This window comes from Caretta caretta, chromosome 7, assembly GCF_965140235.1.
Source record: "Caretta caretta isolate rCarCar2 chromosome 7, rCarCar1.hap1, whole genome shotgun sequence".
Classification (NCBI taxonomy): Eukaryota; Metazoa; Chordata; order Testudines; family Cheloniidae; genus Caretta; species Caretta caretta.
The window spans coordinates 27,454,667-27,475,479 of record NC_134212.1 but is presented as its reverse complement, the minus strand read 5'-3'; the positions used below and the strand labels follow the sequence as shown (position 1 = coordinate 27,475,479).

Genomic DNA, 20,813 nt, shown 5'->3' with positions numbered 1-20,813 from the left:
GAATGGTTATACATAAATAATGTTTTCTATCATTGTGATATGTAGTCTAATTGATAAATTGCTGTCCTCAAAATGATGCACATCTTTATGTAATTTATTTTAAAGATTGGTCCTAATAGGGGAAGGTATATTCAGGAAACAAAGGCTCTACATGTACTATAAAACCCTCACCTAAATATGTTGGCAGTTTGGCTACCAGAGTAAGTCAATGAGTTTAAATTAAAACATTAAATGCCATGATATATTGTATATAGCTAAAAGACCTGTGTATTTAAAGATTGCTAAACTAGTATTAAGTCTTTCAGAGCTGTAAATTCTGGGAAAATTTGTTTCTCCAAATATAGAAAACAGAGAAATCCAAGTCTCAGAGGAAACATTAATGCCCCACTTAAGCAGTGTTAGCCTTTCATAAGCAGCAAATCTCATTCCTCTCTGGGGAGTCCCGCCTGGAACGTAAGATAACCTACACTTACCCTTGCTTTATTCAGAGTCCGTAAAACTCTACAGCTGCAGCTGACAGCAGAATATTTAAATGATTTGAACAGTGTAAATGCCTCATGTTCATTTAAATAACTGAAAAAATCAATCACTTGAATGCCAATGATTATTCCTATTGGAGTTTACATTTTTAAAAAGACAGAGCATCTGAATCCCTGTGAGAGCATTAAATTGCTATCTAATTAGCAGTTCTAAATTACATATATTTAAAAGATAATTAAAGGTTTGCAGGCTGTTCGAATAACTGGTTGTACATATAAATGAATCACTGGAAATTTGTTAGTAATATGCAAAGGTTTCTTTTATTCTTTGTTTTCAGCTTTGAAGTTAGGTAAAACCAAGCTCATGGGTTTAAGTCTGGTAGTGTTAAGATAAAGGCAGATGTTTTTAATTATTTCAGCTGAAACCCAAAATAATTATAAGCATCTGTCAATTTTACATAATCCCAAATAAGGTTCTGAGAATGCAAATAAAATTGTAAACCTGGGTGTTTTGGTTTTTTTCAGTAAAATGAATCAAATACATGTCACTTTACTACTCAACTGTGATCTAGCTGATGATATGATCTAAAACAAAGTTCTGTTCACCTGGTCTCGGTAGTCATGTGACATAAAGCTGTGTTCTGTTTCTTTGGTTCCACCTTCCCCTGTACTATTTCCATATTTTCCATGTCATCAGTTTATACATTTTCTGTACTATTTGTAAAACACGCACATATGTACGTCTTTGAGTTGCCAGAATCCTTGAAATACAGGTATGGCATGAAAATGATTTTCTTGCATTACTTAGACAGGGGGATCTTACTGTATAGGACACATCTATTTGCCCCTACTACTTTCTTACTTGAAAAATGAAGGTTGTATATTTCCTGCTCTTCCCACCCCCTCCCCCCATTCTCTCCACACACATACACCATTTTAAGCAACATGGCTACCCTTGTCAGCTTTTGCAATATTGCTGGAAATTTTACAGTATGGCAGTTTCTCACTGCCAGCTGGCATGAATGATCAGTCAAAAATAACTGGTCTTCATTGCCAACCATAACCTAAGAACTTCTGGATTAAAGTCTTAAATAATAGACTTTTATGTGTGAGCCTTTCTTTTGAAAGGGAAGTTCTTTTTCACTTGTCAGAGAGTAAAGAAGTCACATTTTCTTAATCTTAATCCTAGGAGTTTTCTTTTACAAGCACCTTTTATGACTGAACATCTCCAAGTGCTCTACAAATCCAGGGTCCAGCAGAGCTCAATAAAAGATATTTCAAAGTCACAAAATAAATGCAGGTCACAAAGCACAAGTACTACAAGAGACAAATCAGGACCATATAGCTAGGAGAAAATGCAAATGAAATAAATGGTTTAAAGGCCAGACAGAAGAGATTTAAATGGAGAAAGGATGCAGCCTCACACTCACATCCCGAGGCAGTGTGTTTTAGGGCAGTGCAGTGCATATTAACTGAACACTCAGTCCTCTTGCATGATTTAATGTAAATGGATGGAACAGGAAGGTATTTTTTCCAGACATAAGGGTATGAAATCCCTCTTCAAACAGTCCCTCCTGCCTTCTTCTCATCGTTAATAATCCTCACACTCACCCTTTCCGGAACTGTTTTCTCTGGGTTTGTCTTGTGTTTGTCCTATCTTATCTAGACTGTAAGCACTTCAGGGCAGGACAGTTGTCTCATCTGTGAACCAAATGCTGAGAACCTTACATTGTGGCTTTTTCCTCAGCCTGTGCTTGGAAGAACTACCATTGACATTTGCCATTAGATGGAGAGAAGGGGACTCAAGGGGTCTCCACTTACTTATATGGTCCATGCAAGAGCCTGACACAGTACCTCCATTTGGGGAAGTGAAGGGACTAGTCCCCCATTGCAGGAACATATCACTCAAAGGGGTCAAGGAGGAGAGAGGCTGTGTACCACAGCCATGTGCACAAGCCCACAGAGCAGGCAGGCCACATTTGGGGGAGTAGTGGCAGGAATAGTCTGTGCTGTTTTAAAGGTTGGTGCAGCCTGGGCAATCCGTCTGCACACCAAGCAATAACTCACTACTTGGGTCAGTGGCTGAGTAAAGTCCTCAGCTACTGGCCCTCTGTTTGTTAAGCATCATGGGAAATTTCAGTGTTATATGAGTTCCCAATACAACAGTGAGGGTCTTTCCATTGAGTGTACTAGGAATTACTTCAGACCATAAATGATTTTTAATGTTAATGTCCAGAACCTTAGAGAACTGACAACAATAACCAAGCTCTCCATAGAACTACTACAGTATGTCTGTAGTGTCTGAGTTTCCTAGTAACTTAAAAATCTGTATGGAAAAGTCTTACATAAGATAGAACATAATTTTTATATTAAAAAAAACCTTATAGGATAGTTTAGAATGAGATATGATGGCTCAATATAACTGCATATCTATAGGTCTATAAAATCTCATTGTTTGGTCACTTCTATATGATCACAATTCATTAAAGCATTTACACACATGCTTAAGCACATATCTATTCATCAAACCATTTAGGCACAAGCTTAACATTAGACTCAGGCTAAAGTCCCATTGAGTTCAATGGGACTTAACTATGTGCCTAACGTTAAGCATCTGCCTAAAATGCTTTGGAGAACAGAGATGGACTTTTGAATCAGATCCTTGATTCTTAGTGTCGTTCCCATAAATCCCTATGGAATTTCTATAAAAATTTACTGATTTCTTATTAAATTCTGTAGTGTTTGTCCATAAGGGTGTGAACACAACAGACTTTTGATAAATTTTTAAATTAGAAATTTTCATTCTTTTCCTGATTGCTACCTTTCATGCCAGAATACTTTGGTCAGGGAGAGATTATTTCTGCCACTCTAGTCCTTGGAATTTGGTCACAAAGTATATTGTTTGCTACAGTACTTTTCCACTGGGGATTCGGGCTACAGTTCCCTGCAATATACTGGAACTTCAGAGGATGCTGTTTCAGTTGTTTACTCTCCTCCACTACTACCCATTATCAAGATGGAGCATGTGTCTACTAAGTTCCCATCTAGGGTGACCAGATGTCCCGATTTTATAGGGACAACCCTGATTTTTGGGTCTTTTTCTTATATAGGCTCCTAATACCCCCCTCCCCGTCCCGATTTTTCATATTTGCTGTCTGATCACCCTATTCTCATCATCTTAGACCTGAGATTTTCAGTTGTTAAGACACCACTCACTCCCTCTTGAGTCAGATTGAAGTGAGCTGTAGCTCACGAAAGCTCATGCTCAAATAAATTGGTTAGTCTCTAAGGTGCCACAAGTACTCCTTTTCAGATTGCTACACTGTGGCTTTATAATCGCATGCCAAGTCATGTTAAATGCAAATGTTGCCTAACCCATAGGGGACTTCTCAGGGGTAAAAAAAAATCAAAGCATAGAGCTTAATAAGGGCACATATAAATAGTTTTATACTGGGCAGCAAAAAAAGTGACTTAAAAATCTTCAAGCAGAACACCTCACACATTGTTCATGAATCATCAAGTATTAAAACAGTTTGGCCAAACTTCAAATAAAAGACACTGATTAAGAAAAAGGTCATTATAATGACCAAAGGAAGTGGTTGCCTATTTTATTCAAAAATATGCATTCTTGTGAGAGAGGTTTTTAATTTAAAAGGTGATTAAGAAGAAGTCCAGTGTGCTATTCAAAATGTTTTTTTTTTAAATGCAGCATGTATCCTTCATTTTGCAGGTGTTAATTCACTAAATAATATCACCACACATTTTGTGGTGGCCGAAAACTGGATTAACAGTGCCCGCCTTAGATCTAGCTCTTTCTTGCATGCTCTGAAAGGAAGCTAATTTGGTAGAATTCCTAGTTTCCATCTTTCCTAGTGTATATTTTACTAATTTGTTTCAGTGTATTACAGTATGAATAACCTTGCAAATGGGTTTGGCTCCAGACTTCAATCAGTATTTTATACTTCGAGAGTGTCAGACACAGAAGTAAAGATAGGTTAAATTCAGTAGAAAAAGAAAATATATGGATGAATTACATTTTGTAAAGAGATTTTTAAAGAGGTAAATTGACCCCAAGCTTTGTTTTCAGTATGTAAAAATTAATCTTAGGGGGATGTTAAATACTAAAATTAGAAAGGAACTAGAACAGAGTAGATAGACAGCTTGTGAAGTTCTAAATATACCAAAGAGTATTATTATTAACTGCTCTATAATCTGTCTATCCATCTTTTTGTATTAGGCCCCAATCCGGAAAATATTTACACAGATGTGTAATCTTGCTCATACGATAGTGCAACTAGTCAGATATGCAAAAGTTACACACTTGCACAAGTGTTTGCTGGATTGAGTATTTCAGGTCGTATGCTGGCCCTATGGAAGTCAATGAAAGTTTTTGTGTTTTGTCTAGCACGGTTATTGTAGTATCTAAGGGTTTCCCGTATCTGCATGGCAAGGAGAAATGTGTGAGTAACTAGTTTTTTTGGTAGCTAAATCAAAGAGTATATTAAAGCAATTAATTTCAGGTTGCCCTAACACACAACTTTTTGAATTTTTCGGTCAATTGGAAATGGTAAAAAAATTTCATTTGGGGTCAGGTTAAATGTTTTATTAGGCATGCAATGAAATGTTTCATTTCATTTTCAAGTTTTTACCTTTAAATATTTTTAATACAATTGAAGTAAAATTCAAAAGTCATTTTGAATCAAAAAGTAAAAATGTTCCTTTTTTAAAATGTCACAACAAGCTATTTAGACACTCTCAGAATTCTGGGGTTCTTTTTGCAACTGAAAGGATTCAGTGGATTCTACAAAAATTAGCAAATTGCTTTGGTGGACCTAAATCTACATTTTTTCATTGAAAAAAAATTAGTCAAAAATGTTTTGCCCAGCTCTTATCGTGAGTTCCCTGCTGAACCTGAGGGAGGTTTCTGCTCTTCTTCCTTGCATGGCTATAGGAAACTTCATTTGAGATATGCACTTTTGTTTCTACCTGTAAGTTCTGAATTTTTGAACACTTGTCTTCTGGTTGTTAACAAGTTCCACTGTGGTTCAGTTCACTGTATAGCTCATACTTTGGATATGTGTGCTCTCTGGACTCTGTTTCCATCTCTCTTTGAATGCATGTTACTTAAATGAAACATATGAAAACCATAGAGTTAGTATGAAAAAGAAGTCCATAAACAAAATGATATAGTTGGGTTGCCTCATATTTGACAGCACAGTTCTGTCTTCAGATACATAAGCACAGCTCCCTTTGTCTTCAGTAACAGTTCTCACATGTGTATGAGAACAGAATATACCCCAGAAAGTCTTAAATGTATGTAATGGCTTTTCTACAGCATGCTTTAGTCCACATCAGAGGGTGTAAATTGTAGTCTGCCTCACAGTGTTTTGCACTAACTGACCCATGTGGATGCTGCTGGTGCACCCTAAAAATTGCGTAGGTCACGTTAACGTAGTACTGTTGGAAAGGGGACTATATTAACACATACTAGGGAACTTTTATTGTGCACCTGCAGCGTCCACACAGGCCAGTTAGTGCATGAGACATTTGTGCTGACTAAAATTTACACCCCTCTGGTACAGACAAGTCCTAAATAAAGGTATAATTATATATTGGCAGTAGTTCAGGAGTTATTACATGTTTACTACACCCAAATTATCCCACCTCATGTCTAACTATGTAGTATTTGTCAACGCTCAGTATCTAAAGGTCTGACTGCACACAATTTTTTGTCCCAGTTTAACTAAATTAGTTGAAAAAAAATTATAATGATTTGGGTAAATTGGTGTGACCCCATATGTGGACACAGTTATACCAGTATAAATATTTTTATATCATTATAGCATGTTTTGAAATACCTTTATATTGGTATAACTGCATCCACACTAGGGGATTGCAAACTGAGTGTAAAACTGCAAAAACTAAGCCCTCAACTTGTTAAGTGACCTTCGACTAAGGCTTTCCACAGAGGACCTGGCAAGTGTTTGTCTTACTCAAAAAGAATAATGAGAACTGATTCAGGAAGTAATCAGATGTGGCCTCTCACAAGTACTGCCCATGGGAATGATTGGAGGAGCGAAATCACTGTGAACAAAAGTAAGAAGGCAGAGCAGCATTGTGATCTACTACTGGCCAGTGTTTACAACCCCTCCCCCAACATCTCTGTTGTAAATACAATCTGGCAACTGAACCCCTGAAAGAAATATGCAGCTTCTCCAGAAGGAATTCCTTCTCTGACATCTCTATTTTTTAAATTATTCTGAGACTACAGATATGACCATGAGTTCAATATCCAGTTCCTTTAATTCAGAATAAAATTCATGAGAATAGAAGTCAGTTTTAACCTTGAAGAAGGAAGGCATCTCCCCGGAAGATTAGGCTTAGTGCAAGTGCAAGTGTGTATTCCCCACAAAAGAAGACTGAAAGTTCCTGCCTCTGCAGTCTGTGTGATAGAGGGGCCATCGTTCCAAGCCTGCAAAGTTACAAACTTGATTCCAGAACTGCCCAAGATCTCCCTGTTTCTCTGACCGCTCTTGGTAGAAAGTTTTGTGTTTTTTTTTTTCCTTTTAGCCATTATAAAAAGTAAAAGGCCTAGAAAATGAGTCTTCAACATTTTAAAGCACACAAACATTGTCAGCAAAATGTACGCATGTTTCAAATATGTTCCCATCAATTCACTTAAAACCATATGGATTAATTTATCCACTTAGAAAGCTGGGAAATCCTATGTAAAACACACTCTCTTGCTCCATACCTCAAGATGTTTGTTCTTAAACTAGTGGGGTCGCTGATTTCTGATGTTCAGCAGAGGGCAGAATTTCCTATATTATAAACACCCCATTTGTCATTAAAGATGTTTACTTAAAATGTGAAATTTACAGAGTAACAATGGCTGTAGTGATAAAAACTATAACATGCCATTATTAGTATATTACTTTCTTTTTCCTATTAAATCATAGATAAAATGTAATATCAGTAAATATTAACACCAAGCTTCTCGAGACTCACAGCTTATCTTATTTAAAGAGAAACGTGTAAACATTTTGTTGATAAGATTGTAGGAAATATAACTTCCTGCCTGACTGAAAGCTAGTTTGGGACACTTAGTATAAACTTTGAGATCAGGGCCTTATGTAGTTTCCATATGGTTAGTAATGTGTGGAAGGTATAATTGCTGAGTTGATTATAAAATGTGGCAAAGAGAACAAACTAATTTATTAGGAGTATTACTTTCCCCACATTTCTAAAAGGGGTCTGACATTAGAGTCATATGCAGAAAGGAGAATTCTGCTTGAGGGAAAGATTTGCATTGCAGCATAGGAGTCCTGTGTATAAACATATACTAAGCAGGTTTGTCAGTTCACAGAAAATGTTTGAGCATCGTTGTGCTTCACTTTATATTAATTAAACCACACACTGAAAATGTACATTGCATCTAACCAGTATCCATCCAGCAACTCATAAAATCATCTGACATTGGATCTTTGTGCAAGTGAAATATAACATGCCTAATGTTTTAATTTTTTTAATTTTATTTTGAATGCTAGTATGAAGAAGGAAAAAAGCGAAGAAAACCCAACTACAGCAGTGTTGATCTTTCTGAGGTTGAGTGGGAAGACAGAGATGATGTGGTAAGTGATTTGTTTTAAGGGCCTGTCAGAAGAGATTGTTGTATCCCACTACTGTACTTGGTAACTGTTCAAGTAGTCAGCAAAGAGGCCACCTAACTGCTCCAGAGACAGTAGTCCCATTTTACCTAATTAAGAATTTTATTTACCCTCCTATTTTGTATTGATTCTTTCTTTCACATATGCATGTTTCTCTCTCTCTCTCTCTCTCCCTCTCTGTTTGTATCATCTGTAAAACTCATCATCTAACTTTCATATTCCATGTGTCCCATTACCAACTCCAGTGGCACTGTGCTGGTACTAAGGATCAGTACATCTGTTCAGGTCTGGCCCACCTATCAGATCAAACAGAGAAATCTGGACCAGATTTTGACTGCTCCACCTTTCTGGAGGAGCTCTCTTGGCTCATGCTGCCCTTAGAAATAAAAAGAACAAACTAAACTAAATTAAAAAACAAACAAAAACAGATGCCGAAGTCTGTTTAGATCACAGTAGCTAGCATGGAGCCTCTATCAATGATTTACTCCTAACACCTAATTTCAGGTTTGAAGAACATCATACAAATCAATTCCTTCTATCCTCACCTGCTGCCATGCACAAGATCTCTCCAAATATTACTCATATTTCTCTATCCACTGTGTAGTTTACCCTCTGTCCCATTCTTAGTTGTCTTGCAGGTTTAGTCTTTTTTGTGGTACTGTATCAAAAGTTTTCCTTATGTGTATGTCCATGGCTTAACCTTTGCCTGGTCCTTCTGTTACTTCCTCAATAAATCTGATTTGTTAGGCATGATTCATTTCGTGTGAATCCATGCTGACTGACCTTAATTAAATCGTAACTTTCCAGGTGCTCCCCTTTCTGTCCCTGTTACTTAGTTTTTCCCATAACTTCACCACTGCCAAAGTCATGCCTGCATGTCTGTGTTTTCATAGATCTTTCCTAGATTCCTTCTCAAATATCAGTAGCATCTCTTGAGTCCCTCATACTTCTACTGTTTCCAGAGAGGTTTTGAATGCACACACTGAAGGTTCCCATATTTACTTTGTCATGTCCTTCTGAAATCTGGGATGAATCACGTACAACTTCCCCAGGAGTTTTGTCAGACTTCAGATGTACTAATTTCTTGATCCCTTTTCTGACATAAGTCTATATTTTTTTTCTTGGTTGCAAAATATATATCGGTGTCTGCCACTGCCCATTCCCTCCTTTTGTGAATAATGAAACAATTCATTTATGTTTTAGCAATATGTTTCTTTCTTGTTGATAGATTGTCCTCATTGTCTCTCAAGAAGCCATATTGCCTCCATATTTGAGGTTTTGTGGTGACTTTACATGAAACCTTTCTTCTTCTTTCTTATGTCACCTAGTGCATTTTTCTTTTCCTTCAATGTGTAAAATTTCCTTTTCATGTTTTCATATTCTCTAACTGTCCTTCTGTCATCTCTGAAATCCTTCATGGTTTCTACATTGCCTTTTTCTTATCCTTGATTACATATCACTCTACCTAATGTATCTACTACTAACTGATGTTTTTAAAAATATAATCTCAATGTACAAAAATTACAGTATTAATTGGTAAACTGAACATGCATCCTTTTAGGCATTCATGAATTTGTCTTTTTTTTTTCCTATTTCCTTCTATATTTTATCCCATTTTGATTCTACTCAGCATTTCCTGTATAATTCTATAATTCCTTCTAGTTGGTTTATACAGTTTTATTTCTTCATTTGTGTTCTCACTTTAGTTGCAACAAATTCCACACAACTCTAGTTAGTGGTTTCAGGTTTTCTTGTTGAACACAAACTGATTTTGGTTCAAAAAGATTTAAATCAATGGAGCTGTGCTTGGATTCTGGTTTTGTCTGAATATACAACAAAGCCAGCAAAGCTCCTGATAGAACTGGCAGACGTTCATCTCTGTGCACTGCCTGTGGATTCAATTTTGGGCAGTTTATGTGAGACCCAGAAGACTTATCGTGTGACCAACAGTCACCAAAGTTTCCTTACAAAACCAAACCAAAGTCTGTTTTGTGTCTATCCAGAGACAGCAAAGAGTTTTATTTCAATTTTTGATGAAAGGTTCATGGGGCCCAAAAAAGGTTTGGACTAAACTCTGCTAGTTTTAGTTTTTAATGTTCGAACCCTGAAACAAGCAGAGTTTCCCATGGTTTCAGGTTTCGAAAAAAACCTAATAGTTTTCTTAGTACTACTAATAGACTAAATTGAGCAATAAGCTTGTGGACCCGGTCCAGGTCGGCTCCCAACATATAAAAGTGAAAACTAGATAAAAAGCAAGATGATTTAGTTTTGAGGAATACAGAGTACATGACAGGAAATATATGGGCCTAGTACTGTAGCTTTGGACCACTAATAACCACAGTCTTGGATACTTGCGCATAATATATACACATCATAGTAACTCCCTTACAGGGGTCAAATCTAGCAGGTTCCAGAATTCTTACAATTCATCATCACATACTTAAGTAAACAAATCCTCCTTCAAAAGTAATCTCATCAATAGATACCTTTTTTTGTACAAGAATGGCCTACAAATCTACTAGTAGATCATTAGTCACCAAATATTTTCTGAAAAGACAATATGTTAAATGTTGTGGAAAAAGGTAGTAAAACTCCAAATCCTGGCCTAATGCTTTGGCAGCGCCACCTGCAACTGGAAATATTCTTGCAGATGTCTAAATATGAGAAAACACAAAGTGAAAAGAATACTTTTATAGAGATTTTTGAAACCAAGCCCAGCACTGCTACAATTTTATTGTGTAATGGGAGAGGAGTGTGTGTGTGTACGCATGTTTAATATAACTATACATGCCACATATATAAGAGCTACAGATACACAGAGAGACAGAAAGATCAAGAAAAGGGATGGAGGAGGAGCAGTTCAAAATAAGGAAATGCATGATGAAGGCTACAGATAGAACCATTCTTAGCAACATGACTAGAGATAAATAGAATTTTAAGGTTTGGAGTGGACTTTCCTCATCAAAGTAATGACCAGTCTAGTGTTGCCAACTTTCTAACCGCACAAAAATGAACACCCTGCCCTTGCCCTGCCCCTTCTCCGAGGCCCTGCCCCCACTCGCTCCATCCTCCCTCTCTGTCGCTTGCTCTCCCGCACCATCATTCACTTTCATGGGGGTTGGGGTGCAGCAGGGGGATGAGGGCTCCGGCTGAGGGTGTGGGTCCTGGGGTGGGGCCAGAAATGAGGGGTTCAGGGTGCAGGAGAGGGCTCCGGGTTGGGACAGGGGGTTGGGGTGCGGGGGTGGGATGATGACTCCAGCTGTGGGTGCAGGCCCTGGGCTGGGGCTAGAGATGAGGTGTTTAGGGGAAAGGAGGGGGCTCTGGGCTGGGGCATGGAGTTGGGGTTGGGGGGGGCTCTGGCTGAGGGAACAGGCTCTGGGGTGGGGCCAGAAATGAGGGGTTTGGGGTGGACGAGGGGACTCTGGGCTGGGGCAGGGGGCTGGGGTGCTGGGGGGTGAGGGTACCAGGAAGGAGTTTGGGTGCAGGAGGGGACTCCAGGCTGGTGCAGGGGGTGGGTATGTGGGGGAGTGTGGGGTCCCAGCGGCGCTTACGTAGGGGCATGGGCAGCCAGGGAGGCTCTGATGCTGCCCTTGCGCCCACAGGCTCCAGCCCCGCAGCTTCCAGTGGTTGTGGTTTCTGGCCAATGGGAGCTGCGGAGTCAGCCCTCGGGGCGGGGTCAGCGCACAGGCCTTCTTGGCTGCCCATGCATCTAGGGGCTGCAGGGACCTGGCAGCTGCTTCCGGGAGCCTCATGGAGCCATGGCAGGCAGGGAGCCTGCCTTAGCCTTGGGCTTCTACTGCGCTGCCGACTGGACTTCTAACAGCCCGGTTGGCAGTGCCAACCAGAGCAGCAAAGGTCCCTTTTCGACTGGGCGTTCCAGTCGAAAACCAGACACCTGGCGACCCTAGACTAATCCCACTCTTCATTTAACCCTTCTAAGGTCTAAGGACTATCCAGAAAGTTTTGAAATGTGGTGGTGTTTAGTTTTGTTTTTTTCAGAGATTATTTATGTCACCATTCCCTGGAAGAAAATGTAGCCCCTCCTTGGTAATAGGAAGGGTCAGTGAGGCTGCTGGACATTTCATTGGGGAATTAGAGCTTTGTGATACAGTTTGCTGACTTGAAGGCAGCATGCTGCTCAGAAGGCCTGGGTTTGATGCTCTTGTTTCTCCCTGTGCCGGACCAAATAGGCATTGTTTGCTCAAGTTCAAGAAGAAGTAAAGAATTAGCTTATTCATACAGCTGCTTGTAATCATGAAACATATTACTGACATATTTTACCCCCACAAAACACTTCTGTTGAAGTTGTGTATGAGAATTTTTCACTAGTTACTACATTGACTTAATGATTTCACAGTTTTCCAAGCACGTTAAATGATCTCATACTTTAGCGTTGAGAGTGTGTTGGCTGACAGAAATAATAATACCTAGCTCTTATATAGCTTTTTTTTTTCCAGTAGATCTCTGAGTTTCACAATATTTAATGTATTTATCTTCCCCAAGCCTTTGTGACATAGGGTTTTTAGATGGGAAACTGAGACATGGAGAAGCTAAATGACTTGCACAGTTTCACACAGGAAGTGAGTGGCAGAGCATGTATTTGAACCTTGGTCTCCAAATCCTAGGCTAGAACTCTAACCACTGGACCTTCCTTCATCTCTCAGTAGGACATGAAGACACATAATAGAGGGCATATTTTGTAATACAAAAATGTATACAGTAGACATAAATTAGGACCTAACCTGTGGCCTAGTGAGGAGAAGGTAGCAAAGCTGAATTTAGAATTTCGGTAGCAACAAGCAGATTCAGTGGAGGTATTTTTTTTCATTAATTCTTTCCCCAAGTTATAGAAGCCACTAACTTGATCTTACTGACACACTATTAGGAATAGAAATCCTTGGAGTACTTGTTTTTCACGAAGTTACTTCTTAAAATTCTTTTACTATAATTTGTAGTTGGACAAAGTGTGTGTGTGTGTGTGTGTATTTTTTTGAAAAAAGTCTGAATGATGTTTTGAGTGTCTATAGCCATCTGAGGCAGTACTTGCTTTATGTACTCAGAGCAGAGCTGACTGCAGAAGAGCTGAGAAACCAGATTATAAATCCAAGAAATGTGCTTGCAGAAAGCAAATAAGTAAAGATAATGCCATAAGCAGACTTGATCATAAATGCGACTAGAGTTTTTGAGGCCCTATTAGTAAATCTATGGCTTGCCTGAGGTTTGTGGGAGGAATGGGTCCTAGATAACTGGAGGCACCAAAAAGGGGAGGAAATGAAAAACATGTTAAAGATAAATGGAACAGTTCTTTAAATGTTAGAAAGTAGATTGTTAATTAAGACCAGCTCTCCAAGTCCAAAACCACAAAAGTTAAAATGGGAAAATATTTCCAGAATTGCCTATTATGTATTGTTAAAAAAATCTACAGGAAAATATGTGCTTTATTTTATGCATGCCTCCAGCTAAAAATTATTCTTTTACACTCACTAACAGGAAAGTAAGATAGTTAACTCAAATCTAGACAGCTAGAATTACATTTAAAGAGCACAAACATTGGAGTTTTTGATAGCTCAGCCATGCTCAATTTCTTTTCATGAAAATATAAACAGATATTTCACTAACAAGCTTTGGCAGGCCCCGCTCATTCTAACTAACCAGAAAAGCCTGCATAGCACCTTGATAGGGTCACATTTGCAAATTGTCATTGAAATCTGCCCTCATTGACCAATCTGTCATATGTGGCATGTGGTATTGGAGAAGGAAAGGGATGGATGTTGCTATAACACTAGGTGCAACATTGTTTCCAATATTGTAAATAGCAATGATTTAAGGGAGATTGAAATTGCTCATTTCATAACACTCTTCTGCATTTATTTATTTATTTCATTGTCCTCTACAGAACATATTTTGCCAGATAAAATATAATACTATATCTGAAAATATGGTAGCTCATCTGCAGAGTGAGCATGAATGAATAGGTAATTAGTGGGAATCTGTAATGAGAATTATGTTTATAAAGTATTTACAACAAATATTGTTATTGTTTACTAGACAAATATCCACAAACAGAACAATATTTTAATTTAAAATATATCATAAAGATATCTTTCCTAAGTTCTCTGTGCCTGTGCCATTAATTAAAAATACAACAGGATAAGAAAGTGTCAGGAGCTTCTGACCCTAAACCGGTAAATAACCAAATACCACTTCACCTTGAACCATTCCTTAGAATATGTGCCGACTATTTATGCTAAATTATCTGTTCAACCTTGTATTTAGCTGTAACACTGTTGAGTATTGAGTATCTTTCCCAGACCTGAAGAAGAGCTCTATGTAGCTTGAAAGCGTGTCTCTCTCACCGACAGATATTGGCCCAATAAATTATATTACCTCACTCAACTTGTCTCTAATATCCTGGGATTGACGCAGCTAGAACAACATTGCATGCAAATACAGAAAAGACATCCAAACAATACTCACATTACTCCCAAATAGCAGCTCTCATCATATTTCTCCCTTCCCAAAAACCTGGATAGATAGCTCTAAAATATTGAACTTAATGGCCTATTTCAAATAAACAGACAGGGGTAGTAAGTTACAAAGCTAAGGGTTCCTCAAAAAGAATGCCCTGCCATTTGTTCCTCTTTTACACTGTGGGGGCTCCAGCCCAAGCACCTTAAAACAGTAGACTTGTGACAGTATGGTACTTCAGGAAGGTATTCTTTGGCAGCTTAGGACTTTACAAGTAAAAATCAATACTTTAAACTCCATACAGAATCTGTGAGGCAGCCAGTGCAGATCACAGATCGCTGCTGTTGTGTGTTCCTGGTGAGACATTGCTTACCTAGTGGACTGTCCAATTCTGTACCAGTTTCAGTTTCTGGGTTGATTTAAGGTGTAGCCCAATGGAAGTTGAAAGAAAAATGAAATAGCTGTAGTTATTCTTTATTACTTTGCCATTGTATGGCTTGTTGGCATAGCTGAATCACAGATTATTTCCCTCCTACCGGACTGCCTTATCATAACACCTCTAACAGACACACTTATTGGAAGTGCAGCAGTAATTGCTGAAAAATTGTGTCCTAACCATATGAAAACAAAGAACTGCTGTGACCAAATGGAAATATTTGAGAACTTTGGGATGTGAAAATTACTAAATATACACATGAAGGAAGTGACAAAAATGTTTTTCTCATTTCAGCTTCGAAATGCAATGGTGAATCGGAAAACAGGGAAATTTTCTATGGAGGTGAAGAAGACAGTGGACAAAGGGGTACAATGTATAAAATGCTCTTCCTGCTAAATGTAAAGCAAACAGATGTTGAAATGATCGTTGAAGATTATTTGGAATAGATATGTTTCACTAAGATTATTTTTCTCTTGCCTTTAATAATCCTGAGCCACGCATGTACCTTTTATGTCATTATTAACCTTATCACAAACTAACCATTTACTCTTTTACAAATTTCTCATAGCAAACTAACCTTATTTTCTTTTCTCTGACTTTCTTGTTCTGAATCTAGAAACGGGTATTGGTGATGACAAATGACTACTATTATACAGACATCAGGGGTACTCCTTTCAGGTAGAGCTGACCATAATAAATGGACATTTCATCAGACTCATTGTACTTGCATTTGTACAAAGCTTGTGAGCTTATTAAAAGAGCATCAGCAGGAGCTCACAATGAAATATTCCTGGACAATGCTGAAAATAGCAAAGAAAAGAGGCTTTCCAGCATTCCTTTCAGCTTTTCCGTGGATGGAAAGTTTGTGCAACCTCACATAGGCAAACTCACTGTGTTTGTCATGGCTTACGTTTCACTAAAAAAATATTCAGTTGAGGTTTACATTGAACAAGAGGTTTTTGCAAGTACTCAGAGAGCTATAAATACTATAATCCATTTAACTAACTACATATTGAGCCCCATTTTGATTTTTTTTTCCACAACAAAAATGCAATATAAATGGAGGTAGTATTTCACTTCCAATTTGAGGTTTTTATATTTTGTTTCCCTGAACTATCTTCAGTGTATTTGTACAACTAAAACTGAATAAGTCAGCCATATTATTTTGGCCTGGGTTTTAACAAAAATGACAAGAAATCACTAACTGAATGCCCAACATTGAATTAGAAATAATGCATTAATAAAAGTATATTTACGGTAGCCTGTGTTCAAAGAGGGAAGCTGGTAATTGCAGAACTCTACTGAAATATTCCTGTGAACCTAGCCACCCTCCTAGCACATATGACTGTCAGAAGGTATCCTGCATTGCAGCTGCATGAGTTCACTAAAAAGTGGGAGGGACTTTTAGGGTCGCCTCCCATACATGAGCAACCCAGTGCAGGGTGATGATTTCCTTTTTAAAAAAACAAACAAAAAAACCCCAACAGATTACTTAATTTTTGAAAAACTTTAAGTGAAGCTAAATAACGTCAACGAAAAAAATATATGAACAGGTGAAAAATGTGAGCAACAGAAAAATTACATTGAGAGTTTCTTCCTGACACCGTTATCATGTTGTGATATTTCTTTCCTTTCACCATCTCCATTGGCTTACAAACTTTGTAAAATTTCTCAATAGCTGAGCCTGATTTGCAATGGAGAAGACAACTCTTTACAAGCTTGTGTGGGCAAGTTCAGGATTTGGATGAAGAATGAGCATGCTGGGTGAATAGTTGTGTACTTAGAGTGACTTGTTTTTTAGTTTGCCAAAGAGTGAATGGTTTGCTGCACCTCTAAGCATACATAAATACAACCAATTGTTGCTGGCATATCAAACCCCAAATGGCATTCAAGTAGCTAGTTGAACAATAAATATAATCAGTGGGGTTTTGTTTTTTAAAATATGCATAGTACATTAACTAGAATTGTTAGCAAGGCAAAATAGCTCTCAGTCTCTGCTATTATTTGTGCCACAGATTTCAAGGTCTGCTTTATTTCTCTGCACAGTTTAGGTGTGGCTCTCTCTAGAGGACATGGCAAATATTTCTTCAGAGGGAACGTAACTATAGAAGAAGGTAAGATACCATCTACCTTCTCGTGATGCCTGCACAATAGCTTTATTGTTGATCTTTAGTGGGCCTAAAGCTTGTGCATCTCTCACATGGTTTTTCTGCAGATTCCCTAGCGGGATTAGATTATTTATGATATTCCTGACATTTAAGCATTTTAATATGACATGTAGTCAGAATGTGCTTACGAATCTTCTTTTCTGGAAGCCTCCCATGCTGAAGAATCACTCAAAGGCTCGTGTTTGTTGTTAATAATCCTTATAGAAGAAACGTCATGCTAATTTCTTAATCAGTATATTGGATACATTTAAAGTAGTATTTTGCTATGCACAGACTACAGTATAGTAAGCCTTATCACCACACAATTTAGAGCAAGTCTATGTTAATCAACTTAGAACTAGGTCTAGAGCTGAGCGCTTTTGGTTTTGATTTTTTTTGCTTTTTATTAGCAAAACTAAAAGAAAAAAACACTTCTTCTTTCTAGAGTTTTAATTTTTGGTAAATTCATTAGTGAAATGGATGAAAGAATTAAAATGGTGATCAAAGAGCTTTCCAAGAAGGAGAGGTTGGGTGAGTAGAGGCAGCTGTGTGGGGATGAGGTCAGGCATGGAAGTGTGTGGACCTGTATGGAATACAGTATGAGAGGGTCTTAGGAAAGGGAAATCAGGAAAATGAAGGAACAGCAATAATGGAGGGAGCTAGGTAGGCAGAAGGATCCCCAGGAGCTGGTAGGTGGCTACCAACATATAATGGCTATAACTGTATGCTGGCCATTTACAACGGAGGAGCCTTGTGCTGAGAGAGTGAGGAGAGAAGTTGTAGTGGTAGCTCCAAATAATCAGCACTGTGTGAAAAGGGGGTTAAAAAAGGAATGCTTGCTGCTTGTGGTTAAGGCCTGAGGAAAAACACTGAGAAGATCTGGGTTCAATTCCCAGGCCTGCCGCAGACTTTTTCTGAGACCCCCAGACAAGTCAGTTCATGTTTGTGGATCTTAGTTCCCTACCTCACAGAGTTGTTGTGAAAGTAAGTAAGTACATTAATGTTTGTGAGGGACTATATAAATACCTAGAAAGAAAGGTAGCATGGTGTGAGCCTTGTAAGTCTTTATGCTCTGAGCTGGTCCCAACACGCCTCTGACCTATCTTCCTTCATCCAGTCCCACATCTTGGCCTGTGTGTCTGACATTTGCTCTTGGATGTCTCATCATCACCTTAAGCTTTAACATAGCCACAACCAAACTCTACTCTCCCAAACCCTTTCCACTTTTCTGACTGTATCCCTCTGGACAATATTGCCATCTGCCCAATCACTAAGGACCACAATTTTGAATCCTACATCTGCTGTCACATCAGATTCAAACTGTTTGTCACCACTTTCAAAGCTCTGTATAACTCTTTCCCTCCCTACTTACTCAAGCTTTTCTCACTTTGCATCACAATTCTGCCCCCTTCGCTTAGCTAATGTTCCTACCCTCATCGGTCTTTGTCAGCTTCTCACATAAACTGCATGCCCCCTTTTTTGTATTTTACCTTATTAATGTCATGAACTTCCTGAGCTCATTGCCAGGCCCTTACCATATGCACAGTTAAGCCCCTCTTAAAGATCCACTTCTGCCATGCTACCTACAGTTCATATTGTTTACATGTGTATTAAGTAAAAAAAGAAAGGAACAAAAAAGTCAGTTTCTGGTTCCCTCTAATCAAATTCTTTCTTTCTTTCTAAAATGACTGATGCTACCATCAGCATAATACATAGTAATAATAAATTATTGCCTGAATGTTGAAAACTTGGACCTTAAGTTGGACCTGCAGAGCATATGTGCTCACGTGTAATTGCATTCATAAACCCCACATTTGTGCCCATGGTTACTTATGTACTTACATCTTCATAGGTAAGACCCAGAGTCCACATTATGAAAATTTAGCCCATTTTGCTTTATCCCATGGGACCAACATGCCTACATTTACTGATATGAGATTAAGAGTTTTAAAACTTCCAAAATTCAAATTTATGGTTCTATATAACTAATAATACAGTACTGATTTACAGGCATCTCCATGAAGTGTTAATACAATAGACTCCTTCCAGATTATTCTGTAAATTCCTATTCATATTCATGAGACCATAGCATCCTTTTGTTTAAAAAAATACTATCATTTCTGAAAAAAAAAGTTCTTCCTTGCAACTCTAGATTATGATGTAACATAAAGGGCTTTATTAAAATAACGAGAGCAAGTGAATTCAAAGTTGTCTGGTACTTTACCTTAATGCAGCTCTTTTTGCTCACATCTTCTTCGGATCGCTAAACATATCATATGAGCTTAAATATCTGTGCACAAACAAATGATTTGATTCCTGGCATTTCATCCTTAACGCTCATTTACTTGGCTCTTGCCAGTTTGTCAGACCCTGAAGTGTATGTGAACATAGTTTACTGTGATTTATTATGCTGTGGTAATAATACTTCTTCCAAGAAGGAAGAGGGTATGCAATGAAGTATATGTAAATATCCATCTGTTACCTAGACTGCTTCCTATATAACATGTTATTATTCCTGTTTCAGGTTTGCATGATTTAGAACACCCTGATGTATCTTTGGCAGATGAATGGTAAGTCTTAAACAAAGCATGAAATCGGTGCTTTTTACCCTTCTTTGTTTAATATTGTTTGTGCTTACTGTGCCCAACTCTTCACATTCAAAGACAAAGAGAGATCATGCTTATAAATATTTACATTGCAGTATTTTGGCAACATTATGTTCTCAGGTCATATTGCAACACTGACTTACATCCTGAACACCATCAAATGACTCAGCTAGGAGCTATTAAACTCTACCTCACAGGAAAAGAGCCATTGCTTCAATGTGAGTATGTTAAATATTTTTATACTGATAAATTTCATAAATGTTCTCTTATCTAAACAATGATTGTATTTAAACTTTACATAATAAAATGCTAATTAGTTGAATTGCTAATATGGTTAGACAGGTATGATTAACTGACATCATCTTGCAAATTCCATATCTACTTGAGAGTATAAGACAGTCTATTGGTTTAGTACTTACATGTACTGATACCCAGATATTTTACCATATATAGTATTGAAAATCCAAACACTGAATTTCCAGTTCACACTAGGCAGCCATGCTATCTTGTGTCATGGTCTCCTCAGATCTTATCAATTAAGGATAGGGGGCTGAGAGAGTACTTGGACGAAACTTCTAGAGAAAACACCGCATGCTTCAGGAAGTGGTGATGGTGAACTTTTAGGGAGGTGGCACTCTTCCCGAAGAGTTAGAAGAGCGCCAGTACTCCAGTCCAGTAGAAGAGGCAGGTTGTCCTTTAGATGAAATGTAAACCTGAGACCTGGAACTCTCATGATCATTGATCAACACACACAGTAAAATGACACAGAGCTGGGTTTAAGTAGCAGGCTGCAACTTTATTAATTTAATATTGGGGAAGGGCTCTCTCTGTCCTGTTTCCTTTGTTCCAGGCATTTAAGTGGGTCCAATGAAAGGTTACAGGACTCCTACCATAAAACTCATAAATCCCTCTCCCCGGCAAGGGAGACAGAGGATACCAACTGAGGGACTTTGATCTGCAAAGATTTCAGGTCTCCCCTTTTTCCATAGGCCCGCGGTCCACCAACGAAA

The 20,813-nt window shown here is 38.2% G+C and overlaps 1 protein-coding gene across 7 annotated transcripts in view; it reads left to right on the top strand.

Moving 5' to 3' along the window:
- Window positions 1–20,813, top strand: part of CACNA2D3 (calcium voltage-gated channel auxiliary subunit alpha2delta 3) — a 729,133-nt gene that overhangs the window by 566,224 nt on the left and 142,096 nt on the right. For all 7 annotated transcript variants that reach the window (XR_007357538.2, XM_048857137.2, XM_075130333.1 and 4 more), the window contains 6 exons: window positions 8,027–8,110; window positions 15,345–15,416; window positions 15,667–15,728; window positions 17,097–17,164; window positions 19,722–19,767; window positions 19,924–20,021. Coding sequence is in view for 6 of the 7 variants with exons in the window: in XM_048857137.2 (XP_048713094.1) it covers window positions 8,027–8,110; window positions 15,345–15,416; window positions 15,667–15,728; window positions 17,097–17,164; window positions 19,722–19,767; window positions 19,924–20,021 (430 nt within the window). In the remaining variant the exon portion in view is untranslated. The remainder of the gene's footprint in view (window positions 1–8,026; window positions 8,111–15,344; window positions 15,417–15,666; window positions 15,729–17,096; window positions 17,165–19,721; window positions 19,768–19,923; window positions 20,022–20,813) is intronic.